The 27,783-nt window shown below is 39.6% G+C and overlaps 2 protein-coding genes and 1 long non-coding RNA gene across 25 annotated transcripts in view; all 3 read left to right on the forward strand.

The window, feature by feature from the left end:
• Positions 1-19,657, forward strand: part of LOC121566612 (proteoglycan 4-like) — a 97,378-nt gene extending 77,721 nt beyond the window's left edge. For 3 of the 17 annotated variants that reach the window (XM_045215630.1, XM_045215653.1, XM_045215675.1), the window contains 10 exons: positions 17,281-17,301; positions 17,399-17,464; positions 17,721-17,786; positions 17,922-17,945; positions 18,043-18,108; positions 18,365-18,430; positions 18,687-18,752; positions 18,888-18,911; positions 19,009-19,074; positions 19,331-19,657. In XM_045215630.1, coding sequence (XP_045071565.1) covers positions 17,281-17,301; positions 17,399-17,464; positions 17,721-17,786; positions 17,922-17,945; positions 18,043-18,108; positions 18,365-18,430; positions 18,687-18,752; positions 18,888-18,911; positions 19,009-19,074; positions 19,331-19,413 — 548 coding nt within the window. In that variant the 3' untranslated portion in view covers positions 19,414-19,657. Of the gene's footprint in view, positions 1-17,280; positions 17,302-17,398; positions 17,465-17,720; positions 17,787-17,921; positions 17,946-18,042; positions 18,109-18,364; positions 18,431-18,686; positions 18,753-18,887; positions 18,912-19,008; positions 19,075-19,209; positions 19,292-19,330 lie in introns of those variants that run through there. The other 14 variants (XM_045215637.1, XM_045215662.1, XM_045215635.1 and 11 more) reach the window with 13 other exon arrangements.
• On the forward strand, positions 3,003-5,234 carry LOC121587461. Its single transcript, XR_006004073.2, has 3 exons — positions 3,003-3,033; positions 4,853-5,017; positions 5,124-5,234. It is a non-coding gene; the product is annotated as an uncharacterized LOC121587461 (long non-coding RNA).
• On the forward strand, positions 19,657-24,802 carry LOC121587454 (E3 ubiquitin-protein ligase TRIM39). Of its 7 annotated transcripts, none has more exons than XM_045215680.1 (15): positions 19,675-19,718; positions 19,857-19,877; positions 19,975-20,040; positions 20,297-20,362; positions 20,618-20,683; positions 20,940-21,005; positions 21,140-21,163; positions 21,261-21,326; positions 21,582-21,647; positions 21,904-21,969; positions 22,226-22,291; positions 22,430-22,450; positions 22,548-22,613; positions 23,112-23,138; positions 23,762-24,802. In XM_045215680.1, exons 1-15 carry the CDS (start codon positions 19,688-19,690, stop codon positions 24,283-24,285), a joined length of 1,242 nt encoding a protein of 413 aa, XP_045071615.1. In that variant the 5' UTR covers positions 19,675-19,687; the 3' UTR covers positions 24,286-24,802. The 7 variants fall into 7 exon arrangements, with proteins under 7 accessions (XP_045071618.1, XP_045071615.1, XP_045071614.1 ...); XM_045215679.1 differs by having other exon boundaries at positions 19,676-19,718; positions 19,854-19,877; XM_045215681.1 differs by having other exon boundaries at positions 19,676-19,718; positions 19,854-19,877; positions 21,143-21,163.
• Positions 24,803-27,783: the final 2,981 nt, after the last annotated feature.

Raw genomic sequence — 27,783 nt, forward strand, 5'->3', positions numbered from 1 at the left:
TTATTCTGGCACCACACGGCCAGGTCTCTGACCTCCTCCCTATAGGCTGTCTCATCATTGTCGGTGATCAGACCTACCACTGTTGTGTCGTCGGCAAACTTAATGATGGTGTTGGAGTCGTGCCTGGCCATGCAGTCATGGGTGAACAGGGAGTACAGGAGTGGACTGAGCACGCACCCCCTGAGGGGCCCCTGTGTTGAGTATCAGCGTGGCAGATGTGTTGTTACCTACCCTTACCACCTGGGGGCGGCCCGTCAGGAAGTCCAGGATCCAGTTGCAGAGGGAGGTGTTTAGCCCCAGGGTCCTTAGCTTAGTGATGAGCTTTGAGGCCACTATGGTGTTGAATGCTGAGCTGTAGTCAATGAATAGCATTCTCACGTAGGTGTTCCTTTTGTCCAGGTGGGAAAGGGCAGTGTGGATCAGTTTGGGCGGTATGCAAATTGGAGTGGGTCTATGGTTTCTGGGATAATGGTGTTTATGTGAGCCATGACCAGCCTTTCAAAGCACTTCATAGCTACATACATGAGAGCTACGGGTCTGTAGTCATTTAGGGAGGTTACCTTAGTGTTCTTGGGCACAGGGACAATGGTGGTCTGCTTGAAACATGTTGGTATTACAGACTCAGTCAGGGACAGGTTGAAAATGTCAGTGAAGACACTTGCCAGTTGGTCAGCGCATGTTCGGAGTACATATCCTGGTAATCTGTCTGGCCCTGCGGCCTTGTAAATGTTGACCTGTTTAAAGGTTACGGAGAGCGTGATCACACAGTCGTCCGGAACAGCTGAGTGTTGCTTGTCTCGAAGCGATCATATAAATAATTTAGCTCGTCTGGTAGGCTCGTGTCACTGGGCAGCTTGCGGCTGTGCTTCCCTTTGTATTCTATAATAGTTTGTAGGCCCTGCCACATCCGACGAGCGTTGGAGCCGGTGTAGTACGGTTCAATCTTAGTCCAGAATTATATGATACCCTATATAATGGATCAACAATCCATAGGTAAGGCTGTACAGTGGAATATGAATGTCAAAACGCACAATAGGCTGACTGGGGAGGTGATTTCCAACCTTATTTAGCATCATCTAGTCCAAATAGGGCATGATTTCACTATGTGTATCCGTTTGCACTACTTTCAATTAGGGACTTTTATTTTGAAGAGGAACAGCCGATTCCACTATTGTTACACCAACATACCATGACAGTTTTTCAGAGACAACCATTATCCTTTACCTCCACTTGCCAGTAGTGTTGTCCTTTGACAAAACCCTTATTACCTAATACATAGAGACGCTCCCCATCCAACCTGACAAACCTTTAGAGGATCTGCACAGAAGAATGGAAGAAACTCCCAAAATACAGGAGTGCCAAGCTTGTAGCGTCATACCCAAGAAGACCTGAGGCTGTAATCGCTTCCAAAAGTGCTTCAACAAAATACTGTGTTAAGGGTCTGAATGCTTATGTAAATGTGACATTTCAGTTTATTTTTATTTTTATACATTTGCACAAAATTCTAAAAACCAGTTTTTGTCATTATGGGGTATTGTGTGTAGCTTTTTAAAATCAATTTTAGAATAAGGCTGTAATGAAACAATGTGGAACCGAGTGGCGCAGTGGTCTAACGCACTGCATCGCAGTGCTAGCTGTGCCACTAGAGATCCTGGTTCGAATCCAGGCTCTGTCGTAGCTGGCCGTGACCGGGAGACCCATGGGGCGGCGCACAATTTGTCCAGGGTAGGGGAGGGAATGGCCAGCAGGGATGTAGCTCAGTTGGTAGAGCATGGCGTTTGCAATGCCAGGGTTGTGGGTTCGATTCCCACGGGGGGCCAGTATGAAATAATTTTAAATAAATGTATGCCCTCACTAACAGTAAGTCGCTCTGGATAAGAGCGTCTGCTAAATGACTAAAATGTGGAACAAGTCAAGGGGTCTGAATACTTTCCGAATGCACTGTAATTTAACTTGTCCAATGTCTTATGGTCCAAAGTTCAGTATAACACAGTCTATTTGTTCAATGGTTCCTGCACATTGGCTGTATGACCTAATGGTTTTAGCTTTGAGAAACAATGTGGAATTGGATCAAATGACTAGGGTCATATTCAGGAGGGTGCGACATACTGAACATTGCAGAAATAAATTCCATTATACTCTACCTAGAGGCATGTCTGTTCTACTCAATATATTTTTATCTGAACATACCAGTGTTGTACCCTACTACTGTACGTGTTTATTGACGCAATAGATTAAATGTCTTATAATAACTGCAGTTATGATGATATTGTCATCAATAGGATGTCCTTTATCTTTAACACAGGTCTGTGGCTGAGGTTGATGACACTGACAGCTCTGACAGTTCGCATGGCAGCTCAAAGTCCAGGTGAGCACATCAACGGTCTAATAGTTGCAAAAACATTGATTTCTTCCATATAACTGTCTTAGCTTTTTTCATTAAAACGTATACCCTCTTCATAATGCATTATAAACACATGTATGCCTTATGAGCTATACATAATGCATTACAATGCACCATATACAGTAGGTGGTAATAACTGCTCATCAACATCTATAACCACATTTATAGAGGATTAAGACCAGGCTGTAAGTCCCTTATGAAGCAAAGTGTTGTAATGCCCTATATAAATTGCTCATTTTCACACCCTCTTACAAGCACTCTACATCTCACTCTTATCTCAGCGGTTTTCACTTTGATGGTCCCTCATGGTCTGATCTTGACCGCGTTGAACTCCTCGGTCTCTCTGGCTTGTGAACTCTCACCTCTCTTCAATGCGGAGCCATTGGAGGTGCGCTGGTACCGGTCCGGTGACTTCAACAAACCTGCCTTGTTGTACAAAGATCACAAGATCCAGGAGGCCCCTGTGGACCCCCAGTATAGGGGCAGGGTGTCTCTAACTGGGGGGCTGGAGAGAGGGAACGTATCACTAACACTGGAGAGGGTCACTCTAGAAGACAGGGGGGAGTATGTGTGCCATGTCAGCAGCGCACAGTGGTATGAAAAGGCCAGTGTCTTCCTCACAGTAAATGGTAAGGGACTGAAGACTGCACTGTGCTTGTGTAGACAGTGTGGAATGGGTAGCTACAGTTCCTTCAGAAAGGATTCACACCCCTTGACTTTTTCCGAATGTTGTTGTTTTACAGGCTGCATTTTATATGGATTAAATTGAGATGTTGTGTCACTGAACTGCACACAATACCCCATAATGTCAAAGTGGAATTATGTTTTTAGAAATGTTTACAAATTAATTAAAAATGAAAAGCTAAAATGTCTTGAGTCAAGAAGTATTCAATCCGTTTTGTTATGGCAAGCCTAAAATAGTTCAGGAGTAAAAATGTGCTCAATAAGTCACATAATAAGTTGCATGGACTCACTTTGTGTGCAATAATAGTGTTTAACATTATTTTTTAAATAACTACCCCATCTCTGTACCCCACACATACAATTATCTGTAAGGTCCCTTAGTCGAGCAGTGAATTTCAAGCACAGATTCAACCACAAAGACCAGGGAGGTTTTCCAATGGTTCGCAAAGAAGGGCACCTATTGGTAGATGGGTAAAAAAAAGAAAAGCAGACATTGAATATCCCTTTGAGCATGGTGAAATTATTAATTACACTTTGGATGGTGTATCAATACACCCAGCCACACTAAAGATACAGGCGCCCTTCCTAACTCAGTTTCTGGAGAGGAAGTAAACTGCTCAGGCATTTCACCATGGTGATTTTAAAACAGTTATATGGTTTAATGGCTGTGATAGGAGAAAACTGAGGATGGATCAACAACATTGTATTTACTTTACAATACTAGAAGGAAAAGAAGGAAGCCTGTACAGAAAATAAATATTCCAAAACATGCATCCTGTTTGCAATAAAGTAATACTGCAAAAAATGTGGTAAATAAATTATAATTTTGTCCTGAATACAAAGCGTTATGTTTCGAGCAAATTCAACAAAACACTTAGTACCACCCATTTTCAAGCATGGTGGTGCCTGCATCATGTTATGGGTATGCTTGTCATTTTTTGGGATAAAAATAAACAGAATAGAGCTAAGCACAGGCAAAATCCTAGAGCAAAACTTGGTTCAGTCTGCTTTCCAACAGACTGGGAGATAAATCCACCTTTCAGCGGGACAATTACCTAAAACACAAGGCCAATGATCAACAATCAACTTGACAGAGCTTGAAGAATTTAAAAGAATAATGAGCAAATATTGTACAATCCAGGTGTGCAATGCTCTTAGAGACTTACCCAGCTTACTCACAGCTGTAATTGCTGCCAAAGGTGATTCTAACCTATTGACTCAGGGGGTTGAATACTTATCTAATCAAGATATATTAGTCTTTTATTTTCCACTTTGACAGTATTTTGTGCAGATTGTTGACAGAAAAATGACACAATTAAATCCATTTCAATCCCACTTTGTAACAAAATGTGGAAAAAGTCAAGGGGTGTTAATACTTTCTGAAGGCACTGTTTTTAGCTGTGTGTGTGGGACAGACAGAACAGTTGCACTGCAAATATACTGTAATATTCACAATAATGTAGTGAAACGGATATTGTAACTTTAGTTTAAAGTAATAGTTCACAAAATGACATTGATTTACTTAGTCTGTAAGCAGTCTATGGACAAGTGGCAGTCTAACACTGCTTACAGGGTAAGAAACCAATATGCCATTTCGTAACTTGGGTGAACTCTCTCTTTGAAATGTAGAGAGAAGGTGGCAATTGGTTATGCAAGTTTAAAGTAATCCAGGGGGAAATGTAATGCACACAATTAAATAGATTCTCACAATCATTGTCCTCACGGTTGTAATTTGCCCCACTTCCCGCCTCATCTGGCCATTAGTACTAGGTGGTACCCCAGTGGTCTCTGTTGCTGAAGCAAGAGGAGGAGGAAGTCAGGTGAACGTTACCTGTTCATCAGAGGGATGGTCACCACAACCTACACTCACCTGGAGAAACAAAGAGGGGACAGAGATCAGAAATGGACAAGAAGTACTCAACACTCCAGGTTATTGCAGACACTAGTCTGGATCATTACTGCAACTATGTACGGCTGTTTGTGTCTGTCTGTCTGTGAATAAGTGTGTATATCCCCCCCTTGCTCTCTGTTTCAGATCCTCAGGGCTTGGTGAGTGTGAGTAGTTGGCTGCTGTATTCTCCCTCAGACTCCGATTGGCTCTCCTGTACAGTCTCTCTGTCTGAGGAGGTGAAGAAGGAGAGTAGAATCCTGCCCAGAGCTCCAATGGAGAGTGAGAATCTCAGAAATCTTAATCAGTATCTCATCATTTAATATCTTAGTCAACTTAACACAATAAGTTAATTATACCCACAAACCAGTCAACAAAAAAAACTTGGACCTGTTGTGAAATGGACCTTGTGCTTTCCTACACGGACACCTATCTGAATAAATTAATTCTTAAAAGATAGAGACTTGGTCTGAATGGACCCAAGGACAACCAGACCCGGTCTGATCCAATCTGAGGGAAGCAGCAAAAGAACTTAACTGGAGCTGTTAAAGCGTGATGGAGAGAGAAACGGAGCCACTCTAGCAGGGGGAGGGGCTGTGTGCGTGTGTGTGTGTGTGTGTGTGTGTGTGTGTGTGTGTGTGTGTGTGTGTGTGTGTGTGTGTGTGTGTGTGAGTAATGCGGGTCCAGGCAGGGAGAGAGAGAGAAAAACAGCAACCAAGCCGACTCGCACTAGTTAGACTAACTTCTAGCTGCCATAGATCTTGGTCATTGTAGTCTATCCTTCTCATTTACCTTTTAATTCCGTCATTTTAATTCCATATTCCATTAATTAGATATGATCAACAGGTAACTGACACAATAAAGAACACTTCAGTAAATGAGGGATACAAAGTATATTGAAAGCAGGTGCTTCCACATGTGTGATTCCTGAGTTAATTCATCCTTAAGAGTTGATTGACGCAACATAATAAAAAAAGACCAATCAAAATCCGTCTGTTTAAGATAGAGATCGTTTTTTTTATTGGCTGCGTCTCAATCCACTACATACGCAAATGCAATGGAAAGTGGCAAACTAATACTCAATGGAAAGATGAGACTCTCACAAACATGATGTTGTTCTCTGTCTTGCTCTACGACTCCCACAAGCTCCACGGGACTCGTCTGAAGTCAGTATCATCTGTGCCAACTTCTGTGTGTCGCGTTCGAACCGTTTGGGCTACAAACTAATCTGACCACTATATGGAAAGATGAGGCTCTCACAAACACAATGGTCTTCTCAGTTTGTACGACCCCCACAAGTGTCACGGGACTCATCTGAAGGTAACCCGGTAGCGGTTTAAAAAATGAATGAAAGTATGGAAGTAATAACATTTTCTCTTTGGACCTGTGTTTGCAATGTATCCAATTTTAGTTTGTGTGGTTGTTGGTTTAGCTTTCTGTAACTTTGTAGCCAGTACGGTCTGCATGTGTATGCGCTTGTTGCGTCATGATTGCAAGGTGTCCCAATATCTTTTCCAACTGTCCCGTTATCTGGTTTTAATGTCCATTCTGGAATGCCCTTCTAGCCAATAAGAAACGGGTATTCAACAATGTTGCTTTCTTATATATCCTAGATATAGTACAGACATGTCAAAACCTTATTCCTTATGATAAATGTTTTTGACTGTCTGTTTTGCCATTTATGAATGTGTTATTCAATGCAGTTCTATGGAAGCAGGTAGCCTAGCGGTTAAGAGCGTTGAGCCAGTAACCGAAAGGTCGCTGGTTCAAATCCCGAGCCGACAAGGTGAAAAATCTGTTGATGTCCCCTTGAGCAAGGCACTTAAACCTAATTGCTCCTGTAAGTTGCTCTGGATAAGAGCGTCTGCTAAATGACAAAAATGCAAATGGCTATAGTAGTAAATGCCAAATCCAATATTTTATCAAATCGTTTTTTTTTTCATACCTAAAGGGTCTTAAAATTCTAATTCAAATAGCAAAATTATCTATGGTATGACCATCTCCATGGTATGACCATGTTAGATCTCAGAAAAGATCAAATTGTGAACCCGCGACCCAAATTTATCACATAAAATGTATATGTCATATCTCACAATTGATTGGACTTCCCCAATTTAGTATTTTCACTGTGACAGAATGTTTATTTTTTTCGTAGATTTCCGTTTTTCCACAGTTCTATCTAGCGCTGCAGTGAGTGGGGGGCTGCATAACCCTGTGGCATAGCTTTCGCTCTAACTCTCCCTGAGTGAGAGAGGTCTGCACTTTGACAGACAGTCCAACAACGAGTTCGAGGGGTTTAGGAACTTAGACACATTTTCGAAATGTGTCATTATTCCCCTTTAAGACACTTTGTCGGTGTTTCCTTTATTTTGGCAATTACCTGTATCTCCTAACTTGCTTGCCACACGGGGAGGCTCTTTTACTATAGTGATGCTTTTGATGACTTGTGATTGGCTGGCAACAACAGCAAGCTTCACGCACCACTTTCGTGAAAAGCAAGAGATTTTCACTCTCTCTCTACGTCACCAGTCGCATTCGGGTCTGTACAGGTCCTTACGGGCAAATCGGTTATAATTACAAATACCAGAGACCCATGACAACTAGGTCCAACCCGAACTTTCGGGTACAGGTGGACTGGTGAAGACCTCTAACATGTTGTCTCGAGTTACTATATCTACCAAAAGACAAGATCATAAACTTGGAAAATAAGACTCACTTCAGATTTTAAGTACAGATTTCTTTAAATGTAAAATGTTTAATGGTTTGATAAATCCTTTTATAGGTCATTGGAGTCTTGGAGCCTTCATCACAACTCCGATTATTTTACTGCTAGTCTTTACTGTCATTGGGCTCTTCATCTGGAACAAAAAAACAGGTATGTCAACAAGCTAACACATATTCAATTAAATGTGAACAGTCTATGCAGACGGTATTAAGTGTTGTCTAATCATTTAGGGGCAAATCTTAACTTCCACTTAAGTAAAATTTTCACTTAGTCATGCATAGATGTCAATTGGAGACTTTGTGAAAATTCAACTTAAGTGAAAGTTAGGATTTGACGCTTTATAATATTAGGTTTGATGATAACATTGAAAATATCCCTGATATAATATAATACATTTTAACAAAGTAATATTGCATGACCTACCTATATTAATATTAGTTTCATTTTATTTCAGATAAAACAGAGTCTACTGAGAGGCCAGGTATTACTTCTATATGTTTTACTATTGTGTGTATTTCTACACATTTGATAACATGATTTTAACATATTTGGTTTCTTTTTTTTGTAACGTCTTCTTTTAATAGAAGAAACAGCTCTTGTCGCAGGTACATTTTGTTTATTATTTAATTATATTTCTATTTAACATTGCTAAGGTAACTTGACTGAGCATTTATTGTGTTTTGTAGTGAAGATTATGTTTGTTGATTATTTGATGTAAAAATGGTGTATACTGTATATCTACAGTACATTAGCTAAATAATATGTGTCACTTAATTAGAAATTGACTAAAATACGTTTAGAATTAAACTCAGTAAGGTGGTGTTCAAATTAAATAGATTTTCTATTTTCAAATGGTATTTCTTACTATGACACTCTGTTTCTAATACATCTCCAGGTGAAGTAGGTAAAAGTCAAGTGCCAAATGAAGGTACTGTTCCATTAAAGAGTCTTTAATTGAAACAATAACAAAGTGTTCACCCCACCTCTGTTTTCGTTAAAAGCTAAGGCTTGGGCCTGTATAAATGTAACCACTCTCAAATTCATACACAGAGCTACGGATGCAAGGACTGACCATCCATGATATCAAAATTGTAGTTTTAACCTTGCCTGGAAACCCGACGTTGAGTTGCACTGAATTGTACTAAGGGCAGAAATGAGCGTTTGAATCAGGAACGTTTCCTCTCATGACCTCTACAAGCCAGAATGTAGAATAAAAATATATTTTAACGTACTTTACCACATTACGGTTGTCCATGCGGTTGGCCCTTTTGGCAGTAGAAATGTGAGACAACACATCCACAGGAAAGTATAATTACTTTCCAGCTGAAATAATAAATAAAAATATTATATAAATGTTCTAAAGCAAAAAATATACACAAGTAATACATTATCTGATGAAATTGCTTTAGAAAAGGAGCACAAGATAGGGATGTCCTCTCTCCCCCCTCCTGTTTGCACTGGCAATTGAACCACTTGCAGAAACAATTAGACATGAGTCAGACCCAAAGATAACAGGTATCAGTATTGGTAAACATGAATATAAACTAAACTTATTTGCAGATGATCTCCTGATATACCTGACCAATATAGAAAACTCAATGCCCCCCTTGCTAAAAATATTTACAGAATACTCTAAAATCTTAGGATATGAAATGAATGTGAAAAAAAAGAAACAGAATAATGGCAAAGGGAGAAAAAAATTACTCATGATCTACAGCAATCCCTTAAGTGGACCACAAAAAATATAAAACACTTACTTAATAAGTGACAACAAACAACAATTATATAAAAATAACTTTATTTTATTACTCAAAAATATGAGAGCAGATCTAATTAAATGGAATAATCTTCCCATAAATCTTACAGGTAGAATTAACCTCTTCAGAATGGCATGGCTCCCAAAGTTTGGATATTTATTCTTGGTAATATCAATTATCCCACTGAAGACATTCTTTAAAAAGTATACTCGGTCATAACAGACTTTGTATGGCAAATAAAGCTCATAGAATAAAAAATAAAGATTAACATCTTCCTTAGTCTAAGGGAGGTTTTAACCTTCTAGACTTGGAATTGTATCAACTCGCCACCCAAGGATTTTACTTTACATATAATTAAATGCACTAGAGGAACAATGGGTACATATTGAATATAAGCATGCTCATCCCCAGAATCTTTTCCATGTCTATTTTCAAAGGATAAAGCTAAGAACATTAACAACTTCATAGTTAAGAACACTATAACAACATGGAAGAAAATATATCACTCCCGAAAAACACAACCATATGGATAGCTTTTAAGAATTCGCCGATAAATTGGTATACATGGAAAACTAAAGGCATAGAAATCGTAAATAAATTAGGAAATAAATGTATTTCCATGACAGAATTAGAAAGCCATTTTTGACTGACCAATGTAGATATTTTCAAATACATGCAACTTAAAAGTTTCATATCAGAACATTTTGATTTGAAATCTTTTGGACATCAGAGCAATCTTGAGGGAATCCTATTTGAGTCAGTAAAGGATATTCACAATATACACTACCGGTCAAAAGATTTAGAACACCTACTCATTCAAGGGTTTTTCTTAATTTTTTACTGTTTTCTACATTGTAGAATAATAGTGAAGACATCAAAACTATGAAATAACACATATGGAATCATGTAGTAACCAAAAAAGTGTTAAACAAATCAAAATATATTTTATATTTGAGATTCTTCAAATAGCCACCCTTTGCCTTGATGACAGCTTTGCACACTCTTGGCATTCTCTCAACCAGCTTCATGAGGTAGTCACCTGGAATGCATTTCAATTAACAGGTGTGCCGTCTTAAAAGTTAATTTGTGGAATTTATTTCCTTCTTAATGCGTTTGAGACAATCAGTTGTGTTGTGACAAAGTAGGGGGTATACAGAAGATAGCCCTATTTGGTAAAAGACCATGCGAATGACAGGGATTTGCGAATGCGAATGACAGGGATTTGTCACGATCGAGGTAAGGAGTAGACCAAGGCGCAGCGTGATGAACAAACATACTTTAATTAGTTAAAGTTTAAACATGAATACAAAACAAGAAATGACTCGTGACGTCCACGGTATCAATGACCGAACACGGAACAAAAACCCACAAACACAAAGGGAAAACAGACAGTTTAAATATGGCTCCCAATCAGAGACAACCAGCCAACAGCTGACACTCGTTGCCTCTGATTGGGAGTCACTCAGGCAAACATAGAATTAAACACAACAGAATTACCAACATAGAAATACACACATAGAATGAACACACCCTGGCTCAATATAATGAGTCCCAGAGCCAGGGTGTGACAGGATTTGGGCCTGGTCCGGTGTCTGCAGTAAATCCTTCGCGTCCGACTTGTTAAATAAAACATCTTCGTCCAGTTCGATGTGAGTAATCAATGTTCTGATATCCAGACGCTCTTTTCAGTCATAAGAGACGGTGGCAGAAACATTATGTACAAAATAAGTTACAAACAATGCAGAAAAAACACACACAATAGCACAGTTGGTTAGGAGCCAGTAAAACGCCAGCCATCTCCTCCAGCGCCATTGAATAATAAGTTGTGATAATGTCATTGTGATATCCTTTATCTTTTATGCAGGGTTGTGTCTGAGGGTGCTGATACTGGTTGCTCTCACAGTACCCATCAGAGCAGCTCAACCTGGTGAGAATGTTTACACTGTTAATTACATTAGTAACTGAAAGGAAACGGTTACCTGGACACGGTATTAAAAAGTAATTTAAATGGAGATCCAGGTCAGGACTACGCTTAATCTGTGTCCAGGAAACTGGCCCTGGGAGTCAAGCACAAATAAGTCACCCTCTCTTTCTCTCGCCCTCTTTCTCCCCTGTCTCTCCTTCTCCAGCCCCGGAGACGTTCACCTTAACTGTCCCTGATGGTCCAACCTCGACCCTGTCTGGCTCCTCGGTCTCTCTACTCTGTGAAGTCTCACCTCTCTTCAATGCAGAGCCATTGGAGGTGCGCTGGTACCGTTCCATTAACTTCCACAGTCCTGCCTTGTTGTACAAAGATCACAAGATCCAGGAGGCCCCTGTGGACCCCCAGTATAGGGGCAGGGTGTCTCTAACTGGGGGGCTGGAGAGAGGGAATGTGTCCCTGAGACTGGAGAGGGTCACACAGGAAGACAGGGGGGAGTATATATGCCAAGTCACCAGTGACCAGTGGTATGAAAAGGCCAGTGTCTTCCTCACAGTGAATGGTAAGGGTTATCTCTCAAATTGATGGTGAAACTGTGTATTGTGGTGTCACCCCCAAAGCACCTGATCCTAGATAAGCACTCCTACACTGAGACACGTTATGGAGTCTTTGGTACCACAGAGTAAAAACAAAAAGGCAGTTACATTTGCCACCTCTCAGTTTACAATTGCATTAGGGGTACAGCCAACTACAAACTTCAGCTGACTTTAGCCTTATATAGCCCCGCCCCCAAAAAATAAAACATATCTGGAAGGGATAGAGGCATCCGTTTAATGTAAACAAAATGGGCAAACCACCTTTAAGTAACTTCAAACGATATAATTGAAAGTTGATTTGAGTTGTTTGGCCATGACATTTAGAAAATGTCATGGATGCCCCTATCACTCCTATTGAATGTTAGCTAGCGGTGGCTATAGTTAGCTGAAGTTTGTCGTGGTCGTTTAAAAGAAAACCAAACCATGGAATACAGTTCTATATCGTGGAGCTCCGCCCCATAGGGGAGCGCTGCTCCTATTGGTTTACCCTGCTGCCTAGGCAACGAACAGCCTGAGACAAAATGATGCACACACCTGCAGCCAATAGGAGTACAGGTGTCCCTATAAGAGGGGATGCTTCCCCTCAATCAGCCTCCCATTGTCTTCAGCGACTGGACTAGACTGAAGAAGCCGATAAGAAGACAAGACTCAGGACGAGAAAGCTGTCGCCGATTTCCAAGTCTCAACGTCGTCCTCTAAATGAGCACACCAGGAGTTTTTCCACGCCCAAAAGCTCTTTTCAGAGCTCAATGTCGCTGCTCCTCCATGACAACTTATGTTTTGTGTGCTTAGGATCACAGCATGCTTGGAGTGGCCTCATAGATCCCCCACTATGCGCCAGCTGCGCCCCCCTTTCGAATGCTGACGACAAAACCTCTGCTGGAATGTGTCCAGAGGAGAGACTTTTGTACGAGCATAGACCTGAAGGACGCATATGTTCATGTGCCGGTACCTCCGCGTCACAGGAAGTTTCTGCGTTTTCGCTTTTCAAGGGGCGGCGTACTAATACATGAGGATGCCATTCGGGTACGCCCTGGCACCTCACACGTTTTCCAAATGTGTGGAGGCGGCAATAGCACGGTTACGTCGTCAGGGGATAAGGGTTTTAGCCTACCTAGACGACTTACTGGTTCTCGCCTCGTCAGCAGAGCTGGTGATCACACACACGACACAGACAGTGATTCATCTCACGTGTCTGGGGTTCGCTGTGAATTGGGAAAAAAGAGCGCACCTTGGCCCAGTCATCAGATTGTCTATCTGGGGATACAGCTAGACACTGTAACGACGAGGGCTCGAATTTCGGATCCTCAACGGGCTGCCCTGTTGCTAGCCCTACCAAGGTTTTATCTGAATCACACGGTAAAGGCGCTTTCGGTCATGTCACTCTTGGGTCTCATGTCGTCGGCCCATTCCGTGGTTCCACTGAGACTTATGCCAGTAAATGGAATGTTTTTCGACAGTGTTGTGTCACAGAAAATGTGGACTACGTGTGCTGTCAGGTCGAGAGCATACGCTCATTCCTACAGTTCCTATGTGATAAGCAGCGCTCACCCGCCACCATGTAGGTGCTTGCGGCGGCGATTTAGGCTTGTCATGAGGGTTTGGCAGAGACACTGTTTTCAGCCACCCTCTTGTGAAACGTTTTCTAATGGGAACACGGCGGCTTAGGCCAATGCCTAGAGCCACGCTTCCTCAGTGGGATTTGATTTTGGTACTCGAAGCGCTCTGCGAGCCACCGTTCGAGCCATTGAATCAAATCCCCCTTAAGATGTTATCTTTGAAGATGACACTGTTGCTCGCTTTGACCACTGCTTAACGTGTCAGTGATTTGTACGCTCTTTCGACGAGACCCGAGTGCCTTGCCATTTATGACGATTGAGCAGGACGGTGTTAAGTCTTAACCCGGCATTTATGCCTGAGGTTATTAAGAGCTCATATAGATTACAGATCGTAGAGCTGTGGGCCTTCTCTCCCTTTCACCATGTTGAGAGGAGAGAGGAACGGCTCCATCGCCTGTGCCCAGTGCGCGTCTTGGCGCGCTACGTGGAGCGCAACGCAGCGATTAGGTCATCGCCTCAGCTGTTTTGTGTGTCACGGTGCGGCTGCACTCAGTAGACCACTTTCTAAACAGCGTCTGTCTCATTGGCTTTGTAAGGCATTGAGACGGCTTATGAGGCTGCAGGGCGGCCATTGCCTCTGGGTAGAAGAGCCCAATCCACTCGTGGAGTAGAGGCTTCTATTACCTTTTTCAGAGGAACAGGTGTAGAGGATAATTGCGCAGCGGTGTCTTGATCGTCACCGTCTCCTTTTATCTATTTCTACCTGTTAGATATGTCTTCTAACTCTCTGGTTCAGTCTGTACTCAGTGTAGCTGATGGAAGGACTTGAACTAAGAGAAAAAAGATGCAGGACCAGGGGGCAGGGTTCCCATTAGGTCGGCTTTTTTTCTATGAGAGAGCCATGACTCCTGACTGAGGTTATCAGTACAGTAGAGGTAATGTATTGTGACCTGCTCACCAGTGCATAACTGGGTTGGGGCGGAATGATGAGGGAAATAGTGTTTGTAACTTTGTTTACATTACTATTAGACCGGTCATATATATTGACGGAATTGTGACGTCATCTATCTGCTTGTTCAGATTAGTATGACTCATGTTCTGGAGTCTACCCACTAATCTTTGGGTTTCCATAGATTGAGTGTGGCGGATTACCGAATACACAGTGTAGAGTGACACTTTGTGTCATTCCATTAGTGGTCGGTTTTGTTTTAACAGGATATTGAGGTACCATCTATCTGCTGGTTCAGATTAGTATGGCTCATATTCTGGTTATCTGCCCACTAGACATTGGCAATGCCATTGGACTAGGTGGGGCGGATTTGTACAGAGGACACAGTATTTTGTGACACAGTGTGTCACAGTACTGTGGGACTTGGTCGCAGCCATTGCTAGGCCCGACCTTTTCAAGTGGGAAGTGTTGGGCTCGGCAGGGAGTACATTTTGGAGCGTTGCGCTCCGCCTTAAACCAATAGGAGCAGAGCTCCACGATATAGAACGATAGTTACCGGAGTTGTAATTCCAGTTCTATGAGTCGAGCGGAGCCCCATAGGACTTAAGGCCCTTCCGACCCTCCAGTCTGAAGATAATTTCTCTGGATGCTTATTGAGGGGAAGCGTCCCCTCTTATAGGGACACCTGTACTCCTATTGGCTGCAGGTGTGTGCATAATTTTGTCTCAGACTGTTCGCTGCCTAGGCAGCGGGGTAAACCAATAGGAGCAGAGCTCCCCTATGGGGCTCCGCTCCACTCATAGAACTGGAGTTACAACTCCGGTAACAATAGTTTCTTCTGGCCCATAGACTACTTTCAGAGTGAGGAACCATCTAACACTAAATTGTAAAATATATATATTTTATTCTTCCAATTTATTCTGTCATTCTATCTGTGTCTTAATAGTTGTTGCTTGTCCCCCCTTCTCTGTCCATCAGTGACAGGTAGTGAACCAGTTCTCTCTGTAGCTGAAGGACGAGGAGGAGGAGGTCAGGTGAACGTTACCTGTTCATCAGTGGGCTGGTCACCACAACCTAAACTCACCTGGAGAAACAAAGATGGGACAGAGATCAGAAATGGACAAGAAGTACTCAACACTTCTGGTAATTACATTTTGGTACTTCCTCACACTGTCTCTGTTCTGCTGACACAAATGTTCTAGTACCTGTGTTTTGGGTAAAAAATGTGACCTGGGTTGTGGTGTACTTTCAGTTGACTACTTTGTGTAAGTCAATGTGAATATTTAGATTCCCCCCCATCTTTCTGTATCAGATCCTCAGGGCTTGGTGAGTGTCAGTAGTTGGCTGCTGTATGCTCCCTCATACTCCAATTGGCTCTCCTGTACAGTCTCTTTGTCTGAGGAGGCGAAGAGAGAGGGCAGAATTCTGCCACATATATACACAGCTCCTACAGCTGTACCTGGTGAGTTAGTCTCCTACACAAACAGCCTACCCACAATCAGATCCCTCTCTCCCCATCCCACACATACATTACTTTAGAGGAGGAGGATGAACAGGTTGAAGAGGTGTCTACAGATTGCTTTTGCTAATTAATTTCACTGTGATGGTGTTCTGATGATGTCATGTCTTGAGAGCTTTAGAGGCATTTTATCCATGTTGGGTCTCTGTGCAGGAGTCTCCAAAGAAGCCTTCATTGTGACTCTGGTCCTGTTGGTCCTGTTTCTGTTCATCGGTGCTCTGTGCTCTGTCATTCTGTGCAAACGAAGAGGTATCTGGTATTCAGTCATATTAGTGTTTGTGATGTAATTATAAGAGCAAGATATAACAGTAATAATGACCCTATAGAGAAATGTGTCATAAAATATTTTGTCCATAAAATATATAAACAATAATATTTTTGTATCTTTTAGGGTCCATGTGGTCTTCATCCCAAAAGTCCAGAAACAGTTCAGGTAGTGTATTTCATCTGATAAATAAACTAAGAGTGAAATTTGAGTTAAGACAACATAAACAATGATTGATTTTATTTTGACAATTGTGTCTCTATATTTCAGATCAAACTGAGTGAAAGGCTATCATAAGATGCATGCAACTAACTTATTTTCTAGAAAACATTCAATTGACACGAAGCATGATATGCACATATCTCAATAGGATTTGACTCTCCTTGTTCCACAATTTACCTTTTTACAATAACTTTTACCTACTCCGTTCAACAGAGCCCAAAAAAACAATTGAAGGTTCTTAACTATCATGATGAAATAATATTATAACTTTGATCATCATTTAGATGTTTAGTATAAATTTTAATATGTAAGGTAATGAATTGCGGGTAATGACCTAAATGTGCTCTGCTAGGGGCAGAAATCACAGAACAGATACCAACTACTGAAGAGAGAGCAGCTGGTATAGAAATTAATCTGGAAGGTATTAAGTAATAGGGGGAATACATTTCTTTACCCTCTAAAATGTGTCATGCCAAAAGTGCAGAAACAGTATCTCATCTGATCTGTGTGATAAATAAACTAAGTGTGAGATGAGTTATGACAACATAAACCATGATTGATTTTATGTTGACATGATTGTGTCTATATTTCGAATCAAACTGAGCTAGCACAGGGGCCGGCAGGTAACTGTTTCATTCTGATCTCTAGGTGAAATGCTAATACATGCTAATACATTAACTTATTTTTGAGGAAACATTCCATTGACACCAAGCACATATCTCAATAGGATTTGACTGTACCAGTTCCACATTCACCTTTTTACAATAACTTTAACCTTTTCCATTCAACAGAGACAAAAAACCTAATTGAAGGTAATGTTCACTCATGATATACTGTATATGATATAATATAACTTTGATAATGTAGTAACCTGATGAATTTCAATATGACCTAAATGTTCTCCGTTAGGGGCAGAAAACACAGTGCCGAAACCTACCGAACAGATGGCCTCTGGAAAAGAAGTTAATCTGGCAGGTAAAGTAATAGGATAAAAAATATATTACCCTTTTAATTGTATAATGGATAATAATTTGACATAATCTCAATAGAATTTGACTGTACCAGTTCCACATTCACCTTTTAACAATAACTTTAACATTTTCCATTCAGCAGAGACAAAAAACCTAGTTGAAGTTAATGTTCACTCATAATATGCTGTATATGATATAATATAACTTTGATAATGTAGTAACCTGATGAATTTCAATATGACCTACATGTTCTCCGTTAGGGGCAGAAAACACAGTGCCGAAACCTACCGAAAAGATGGTCACTGGAAAAGAAGTTAATCTGGCAGGTAAAGTAATAGGATAAAAAATATATTACCCTTTTAATTGTATAATGGATGATAATTTGACATAATCTCAATAGGATTTGACTGTCCCAGTTCCACATTCACCTTTTAACAATATCTTTAACATTTTCCATTCAGCAGAGACAAAAAACCTAGTTGAAGGTAATGTTCACTCATGATATGCTGTATATGATATAATATAACTTTGATAATGTAGTAACCTGATGAATTTCAATATGACCTAAATGTTCTCCGTTAGGGGCAGAAAACACAGTGCCGAAACCTACCGAACAGATGGCCTCTGGAAAAGAAGTTAATCTGGCAGGTAAAGTAATAGGACTAAAAATATATTACCCTTTTAATTGTATAATGGATGATAATTTGACATAATCTCAATAGGATTTGACTTTCCCAGTTCCACATTCACCTTTTAACAATATCTTTAACATTTTCCATTCAGCATAGACAAAAAACCTAGTTGAAGTTAATGTTCACTCATGATATGCTGTATATGATATAATCTAACTTTGATAATGTAGTAACCTGATGAATTTCAATATGACCTAAATGTTCTCCGTTAGGGGCAGAAAACACAGTGCCGAAACCTACCGAACAGATGGCCTCTGGAAAAGAAGTTAATCTGGCAGGTAAAGTAATAGGATAAAAAATATATTACCCTTTTAATTGTATAATGGATAATAATTTGACATAATCTCAATAGAATTTGACTGTACCAGTTCCACATTCACCTTTTAACAATAACTTTAACATTTTCCATTCAGCAGAGACAAAAAACCTAGTTGAAGTTAATGTTCACTCATGATATGCTATATATGATATAATATAACTTTGATAATGTAGTAACCTGATGAATTTCAATATGACCTAAATGTTCTCCGTTAGGGGCAGAAAACACAGTGCCGAAACCTACCGAACAGATGGCCTCTGGAAAAGAAGTTAATCTGGCAGGTAAAGTAATAGGATTAAAAATATATTACCCTTTTAATTGTATAATGGATGATAATTTGACATAATCTCAATAGGATTTGACTGTACCAGTTCCACATTCACCTTTTAACAATAACTTTAACATTTTCCATTCAGCAGAGACAAAAAACCTAGTTGAAGTTAATGTTCACTCATCATATGCTGTATATGATATAATATAACTTTGATAATGTAGTAACCTGATGAATTTCAATATGACCTAAATGTTCTCCGTTAGGGGCAGAAAACACAGTGCCGAAACCTACCGAACAGATGGTCACTGGAAAAGAAGTTAATCTGGCAGGTAAAATAATAGGATTAAAAATATATTACCCTTTTAATTGTATAATGGATGATAATTTGACATAATCTCAATAGGATTTGACTGTCCCAGTTCCACATTCACCTTTTAACAATATCTTTAACATTTTCCATTCAGCAGAGACAAAAAACCTAGTTGAAGTTAATGTTCACTCATGATATGCTGTATATGATATAATATAACTTTGATAATGTAGTAACCTGATGAATTTCAATATGACCTAAATGTTCTCCGTTAGGGGCAGAAAACACAGAGCCGAAACCTACCGAACAGATGGTCACTGGAAAAGAAGTTAATCTGGCAGGTAAAGTAATAGGATAAAAAATATATTACCCTTTTAATTGTATAATGGATGATAATTTGACATAATCTCAATAGGATTTGACTGTCCCAGTTCCACATTCACCTTTTAACAATATCTTTAACATTTTCCATTCAGCAGAGACAAAAAACCTAGTTGAAGTTAATGTTCACTCATGATATGCTGTATATGATATAATATAACTTTGATAATGTAGTAACCTGATGAATTTCAATATGACCTAAATGTTCTCCGTTAGGGGCAGAAAACACAGAGCCGAAACCTACCGAACAGATGGTCACTGGAAAAGAAGTTAATCTGGCAGGTAAAGTAATAGGAAAAAAAATATATTACCCTTTTAATTGTATAATGGATGATAATTTGACATAATCTCAATAGGATTTGAATGTCCCAGTTCCACATTCACCTTTTAACAATATCTTTAACATTTTCCATTCAGCAGAGACAAAAAACCTAGTTGAAGTTAATGTTCACTCATGATATGCTATATATGATATAATATAACTTTGATAATGTAGTAACCTGATGAATTTCAATATGACCTAAATGTTCTCCGTTAGGGGCAGAAAACACAGTGCCGAAACCTACCGAACAGATGGTCACTGGAAAAGAAGTTAATCTGGCAGGTAAAATAATAGGATTAAAAATATATTACCCTTTTAATTGTATAATGGATGATAATTTGACATAATCTCAATAGGATTTGACTGTCCCAGTTCCACATTCACCTTTTAACAATATCTTTAACATTTTCCATTCAGCAGAGACAAAAAACCTAGTTGAAGTTAATGTTCACTCATGATATGCTGTATATGATATAATATAACTTTGATAATGTAGTAACCTGATGAATTTCAATATGACCTAAATGTTCTCCGTTAGGGGCAGAAAACACAGAGCCGAAACCTACCGAACAGATGGTCACTGGAAAAGAAGTTAATCTGGCAGGTAAAGTAATAGGATAAAAAATATATTACCCTTTTAATTGTATAATGGATGATAATTTGACATAATCTCAATAGGATTTGACTGTCCCAGTTCCACATTCACCTTTTAACAATATCTTTAACATTTTCCATTCAGCAGAGACAAAAACCTAGTTGAAGTTAATGTTCACTCATGATATGCTATATATGATATAATATAACTTTGATAATGTAGTAACCTGATGAATTTCAATATGACCTAAATGTTCTCCGTTAGGGGCAGAAAACACAGTGCCGAAACCTACCGAACAGATGGCCTCTGGAAAAGAAGTTAATCTGGCAGGTAAAGTAATAGGACTAAAAATATATTACCCTTTTAATTGTATAATGGATGATAATTTGACATAATCTCAATAGGATTTGACTGTCCCAGTTCCACATTCACCTTTTAACAATATCTTTAACATTTTCCATTCAGCAGAGACAAAAAACCTAGTTGAAGTTAATGTTCACTCATGATATGCTGTATATGATATAATATAACTTTGATAATGTAGTAACCTGATGAATTTCAATATGACCTAAATGTTCTCCGTTAGGGGCAGAAAACACAGAGCCGAAACCTACCGAACAGATGGTCACTGGAAAAGAAGTTAATCTGGCAGGTAAAGTAATAGGATAAAAATATATTACCCTTTTAATTGTATAATGGATGATAATTTGACATAATCTCAATAGGATTTGACTGTCCCAGTTCCACATTCACCTTTTAACAATATCTTTAACATTTTCCATTCAGCAGAGACAAAAAACCTAGTTGAAGTTAATGTTCACTCATGATATGCTATATATGATATAATATAACTTTGATAATGTAGTAACCTGATGAATTTCAATATGACCTAAATGTTCTCCGTTAGGGGCAGAAAACACAGTGCCGAAACCTACCGAACAGATGGCCTCTGGAAAAGAAGTTAATCTGGCAGGTAAAGTAATAGGATAAAAAATATATTACCCTTTTAATTGTATAATGGATGATAATTTGACATAATCTCAATAGGATTTGACTGTCCCAGTTCCACATTCACCTTTTAACAATATCTTTAACATTTTCCATTCAGCAGAGACAAAAACCTAGTTGAAGTTAATGTTCACTCATGATATGCTATATATGATATAATATAACTTTGATAATGTAGTAACCTGATGAATTTCAATATGACCTAAATGTTCTCCGTTAGGGGCAGAAAACACAGTGCCGAAACCTACCGAACAGATGGCCTCTGGAAAAGAAGTTAATCTGGCAGGTAAAGTAATAGGACTAAAAATATATTACCCTTTTAATTGTATAATGGATGATAATTTGACATAATCTCAATAGGATTTGACTGTACCAGTTCCACATTCACCTTTTAACAATAACTTTAACATTTTCCATTCAGCAGAGACAAAAAACCTAGTTGAAGTTAATGTTCACTCATCATATGCTGTATATGATATAATATAACTTTGATAATGTAGTAACCTGATGAATTTCAATATGACCTAAATGTTCTCCGTTAGGGGCAGAAAACACAGTGCCGAAACCTACCGAACAGATGGCCTCTGGAAAAGAAGTTAATCTGGCAGGTAAAGTAATAGGATTAAAAATATATTACCCTTTTAATTGTATAATGGATGATAATTTGACATAATCTCAATAGGATTTGACTTTCCCAGTTCCACATTCACCTTTTAACAATATCTTTAACATTTTCCATTCAGCATAGACAAAAAACCTAGTTGAAGTTAATGTTCACTCATGATATGCTGTATATGATATAATATAACTTTGATAATGTAGTAACCTGATGAATTTCAATATGACCTAAATGGTCTCCGTTAGGGGCAGAAAACACAGTGCCGAAACCTACCGAACAGATGGCTGCTGGAAAAGAAGTTAATCTGGCAGGTAAAGTAATAGGGAAAAAGAAATATTACCCTTTTAATTGGATAATGGATGATAATTTGACATAATCTCAATAGGATTTGACTGTACCAGTTCCACATTCACCTTTTTACAATAACTTTCACCTTTTCCATTCAACAGAGACAAAAAACCTAATTGAAGGTAATGTTCACTCATGATATACTGTATATGATATAATATAACTTTGATAATGTAGTAACCTGATGAATTTCAATTTGACCTAAATGGTCTCCGTTAGGGGCAGAAAACACAGTGCCAAAACCTACCAAACAGATGGCCGCTGGAAAAGAAGTTAATCTGGCAGTTAAAGTAATAGGTAAAAAATATATTACCCTTTTAATTGTATAATTGGATGATAATTTGAAATAATCTCAATCGTATTTGTCTGTCCCAGTTCCACAACCCCATTGAAGGTAATGTTCACTATCATGATATACAGTATATTGTGTAATATTATAACTTTGATAATTATGTATTAGCCTAGTTTTGTATCAATAAAATATTTATGATAATGAATTGCAATATAATTACCAAAATTTGCTCTGTTAGGGGCAGAAAACACAGTGAACACTCCTACCAAACACATAGCATCTGGTAAAGAAGTTAATCTGAAAGGTCAAATTATATAGGTGGAAAAAATGCGTTACCCTCTGAATTGTATAATTTACAGTGAATGCATTGTTTATAAAACTAATTCTGCTGACGTGTTGGAGTGCATTTAACCATTTATAATTTATACATTTATACAACTTTTGGAGCAATTGAAATACAAGACACTCACAATTTACTTTTTTCAATGCAGATTGGCACCAGGTGAAAGGATTCAAAGGTAAAACAAAATCACAAAAGGACAGGAAAATTGTATGTTCATTAAATTAATACGATATACAGTTAACAGCCAAAATTAAGGAAACAAACAAAGTGTCTTAATAGGGCATTTGGCCACCAAGAGCTGCCAGGACAGCATTGGCATAGATTCTACAAGTGTCTGGAGCTCTTTTGTTGATGGTGGTGGAAAATGCTGTCTAAGGCGCCGCTCCAGAATCACCCATACGTGTTAAATTGAGTTGAGATCTGGTGACTGAGATGTCCATGGCATATAATTTACATTGTTTTCATGATCATCAAACCATTGTGACCACTCGTACCCTATGGGGGCATTATCATTCTGTAAGAGAACACTCCCATCAGAATAGAAATGATTGATCATAGGTTGAAGGTGATCACTCAGAATGGCTGTGTATTTATTGGCGTTTACCTTGCCATCTAAGGGGTTGAGTGGACCTAAACCATGCTAGGAAAAGCACCCCACACCATAACCGAGCCGCCAGAAACTTCATTTACTCAAGTGTTTCCTTTATTTTGGCAGTTTCCTGTAGGTCCACATTATCTGAAATCCTTACCAATCCATCCCAACTTATTGTGTAAATGAAATAAATCTTGTCTTTCCAGTTCCATCAGAGAACATCATTCTGGATATAAAGACTGTGCACCCTGCTATTAGAATCAGTAAAGGAAAGCGGGCTATTTACGTAAAAGAAAAAGATACAGAAAACCCCTCTATGAGAATGCATCTCCATGTATTTTGTGTAGAGAGTTTCAGTTCAGGACAACACTATTGGGAAGTGAGGGTAAAGGAACAAAAAGTCCAAAAACTGTCATGGTATGTTGGTGTGGCCAGAGAAAATGTTAAGAGAAGATCTATTGTTCCTTTAACTCCACAGAATGGATTTTGGATTCTTTCTTATGATAAAGAAAAGGGTTTCCATGTCAATACTGACCCTCAAACACCGATAACTGTGGCAGAGATCACTATAGTGGGAGTGTTTCTAGACTGTGACAGACACACTCTGTCTTTTTATAATGTTGATACAGAGTCACTTCTCTACACATTTACTGATGTGACGACATCAAACTACTTTCCTGTGTTCAGCCCAGGACAACGTGACAAAACCCCAATGAGAATATTGGAATGACTACCAAAACCCTTAAGCTGAACTGCGTTGGCCGGGTTAAGCATCCACTGTAGTTGCTGGAACCGTGCTGGAAAGGACAATATCAGAGCCAGCACAGTATAGGTTGGGTTAGCACTATAGTGTGAAATGGGTCCGAGATGCAGGTGAAATTCATGTCAAATGAGACATGCGTTATACACATTTTGAGTTATTCAGTGATGCCCAGTTGTAAATGTGTGTGTCTTTTTCCCGAAAAGTTTTCAGACGCCACAAGAAAAAGAGAGCAATATTAATGCCGTCTTTTTGTTGGCAGTAACCCGCCATGGTTCATTGAACAAACCCTATGGGAAAATGAAAGGAGTTTTTGTAGGGTTTTTGGATAAATATAGAAAATAAGGTCTGTGGTAAACGCAGGCATAGGAGATCATCTTTATCAGCTAATGTCACTTTTTATGTAATCAGAAAAAGCACATAAAGGCTTAATTCATAACGTTCATATTAACTGACTGATATTATCTCAGATCAAAATCTCCTAAGCCTGTGTTAACCTCAGATGCTATTTTCTGCGTTTATCCCAAAACCTAATTATTTCCCCCAAAAAATGGCTGAACGAACCAGAACTAACTTTAGGACTACAAGCTGGCGAGTTCTATAAAATCAACCACAAATCTTTAACTTTTTTTTCTACCTGTAGCTAGATTGTGAATGTATACTGTGAAGCTACTGTAGTACAAATTAGCAATATCCTTTGCATTCTTGAATTCTGTTAAAATGTTGTCCCAATTCATAAATTACTGTAATCTTTTGATAAGGTTTCACTGGTGTTGTTGAATGTTTCAATATACTGAACAAAAATCTAAACACAACATGCAACAATTTCAAAGATTTTACTGAGTTACAGTTCAAATGAGGAAATCAGTCAATTGAAATACATTCATTAGGCCCTAATCTAGGTATTTTACATGACAGGGAATACAGATATGCATATGTTGGTCACAGATACCTTAAAGAAAAGGTAGGGGCGTGGATCAGAAAACCAGTCAGTATCTGGTGTGACCACCATTTGCCTTATGCAGCGCGACACATCTCCTTCGCATAGAGTTGATCAGGCTGTTGTTTGTGGCCTGTGGAATGTTGTCCCAGTCCTCTTCAATGGCACAATGGCAGTGCGAAGTTGCTGGATATTGGCGGGAACTGGAACGCTGTTGTACAAATCAATCCAGAGCATCCCAAACATGCTCAATGGGTGACATGTCTGAGTATGTAGGCCATGGAAGAACTGGGAGAAGATCCTGAGGCGCATTGTCGTGCCATTCATCCGCCGCCATCACCTCATGTTTCAGCATGATAATGCACGGCCCCACGTCGCTAGGATCTGTACACAATTCCTGGAAGCTGAAAATGTCCCAGTTCTTCCATGTTGCTTTGGATAAAAGTGTCTACTAAATGACATATACAGTGCATTTGAAAAGTATTCCGTCCCCTTGACTTTTTCCACATTTTGTTACGTTACAGCCTTATTCTAAAATGGCTTAAATAGTTTTTCCCCCTCATCAATCTACACACAATACCCCATAAGGACAAAGCAAAAACTGGTTTTTTGAATTTTTTGCAAATGTATAATAAAAGAACCAGGAAATATCACATTTACATAAGTATTCAGACCCTTTACTCAGTACTTTGTTGAAGCACCTTTGGTAGCGATTACAGCATCGAGTCTTCTTGGGTATGACTCTACAAGCTTGGCACACCTGTATTTTGGGAGTTTCTCCCATTCTTCTCTACAGATCCTCTCAAGCGCTGTCAGGTTGGATGGGGAGCGTCGCTGCACAACTATTTTCAGGTCTCTCTAGAGATGTTAGATCGGGTTCAGGTCCGGGCTGTGGCTGGTCCACTCAAGGACATTCAGAGATTTGTCCCGAAGCCACTCCCTCGCCCCAGTCTGAGGTCCTGAGCGCTCTGGAGCAGGATTTCATCAAGGATCTCTCTGTACTTTGCTCCGTTCATCTTTCCCTCAATCCTGACCAGTCTCCCAGTCCCTGCCGCTGAAAAACATCCCCACAGCATGATGCTGCCACAACCATGCTTCACCGTAGGGATGGTGCCAGGTTGCCTCCAGACGTGATACTTGGCATTCAGGCCAAATAGTTCAATCTTGGTTTCATCAGACCAGAGAATCTTGTTTCTCATGGCCTGAGAGTCCTTCAGGTGCCTTTTGGCAAACTCCAAGCAGGCTGTCATGTGCCTTTTACTGAGGCTTCCATCTGGCAACTCTACCATAAAGGCCTGATTGGTGGAGTGCTGCAGAGATGGTTGTCCTTCTGGAAGGTTCTCCCATCTCCACAGAGGAACTCTGGAGCTCTGTCAGAGTGACCATTGGGTTCTTGGTCACCTCCCTAACCAAGGCCTTTCTCCCCCGATTGCCAGTTTGGCCGGTCGGCCAGCTCTAGGAAGAGTCTTGGTAGTTCCAAACTTCTTCCATTTAAGAATGATGCAGGCCACTGTGTTCTTGGGGACCTTCAATCAATCAATTTTATTTTATTTATATAGCCCTTCATACATCAGCTGATATCTCGAAGTGCTGTACAGAAACCCAGCCTAAAACCCCAAACAGCTAGTAATGCAGGTGTAGAAGCACGGTGGCTAGGAAAAACTCCCTAGAAAGGCCAAAACCTAGGAAGAAACCTAGAGAGGAACCAGGCTATGAGGGGTGGCCAGTCCTCTTCTGGCTGTGCCGGGTGGAGACCTTCAATGCTACAGAAATGTTTTGGTACCCTTCCCCAGATCTCTGCCTCAACACAATCCTGTCTCGGAGCGCTATGGATAATTCCTTCGACCTCATGGCTTGGTTTTTGCTCTGACATGCACTGTCAACTGTGGGACCTTATATAGACAGGTGTGTGCCTTTCCAAATCATGTCCAATCAATTGAATTTACCACAGGTGGACTCCAATCAAGTTGTAGAAACATCTCAAGGATGATCAATGGAAACAGGATACACCTGAGCTCATTTTCGAGTCTCATAGCAACGCGTCTGAATACTGAATACTGTAAATAAGTTATTTCTGTTTTCCATTTTTAATACATTTGCAAACATTTCTAAAAACCTGTTTTTGCTTTGTCATTATGGGGTATTGTGTGTAAATTGCTGAGGATGTGTATTTATTTAATTCATTTTAGAATAAGTCTGTAACGTAACAAAAGGTGGAAAAAGTCAAGGGGTTTGAATACTTTCCGAAGGCACTGTAGCTAACTATACAAATACGAAATGTAGCTAGATATCAGGCTCAACTAAATAAAAATCCCCTTGATACAGCCCGGTCTCAGTCATGTCATCAGATTTGTAAATGAAAGAGGAATATAATAACACGAATCGAAATGAGTTTCCCATCTCTCCATTTAGAGTATTTCTGGTGCAGCACAGGAATGCCCTTACCCAGATGGTGTGACAAAGGCAGTTCCTAACTGACCTGCTAGCTTTTTTTTTTTTTTTTTTGGGGGGTTTGGATGGATCAGCTT

Source organism: Coregonus clupeaformis, unplaced genomic scaffold (assembly GCF_020615455.1).
Source record: "Coregonus clupeaformis isolate EN_2021a unplaced genomic scaffold, ASM2061545v1 scaf0492, whole genome shotgun sequence".
NCBI lineage: Eukaryota > Metazoa > Chordata > Actinopteri > Salmoniformes > Salmonidae > Coregonus > Coregonus clupeaformis.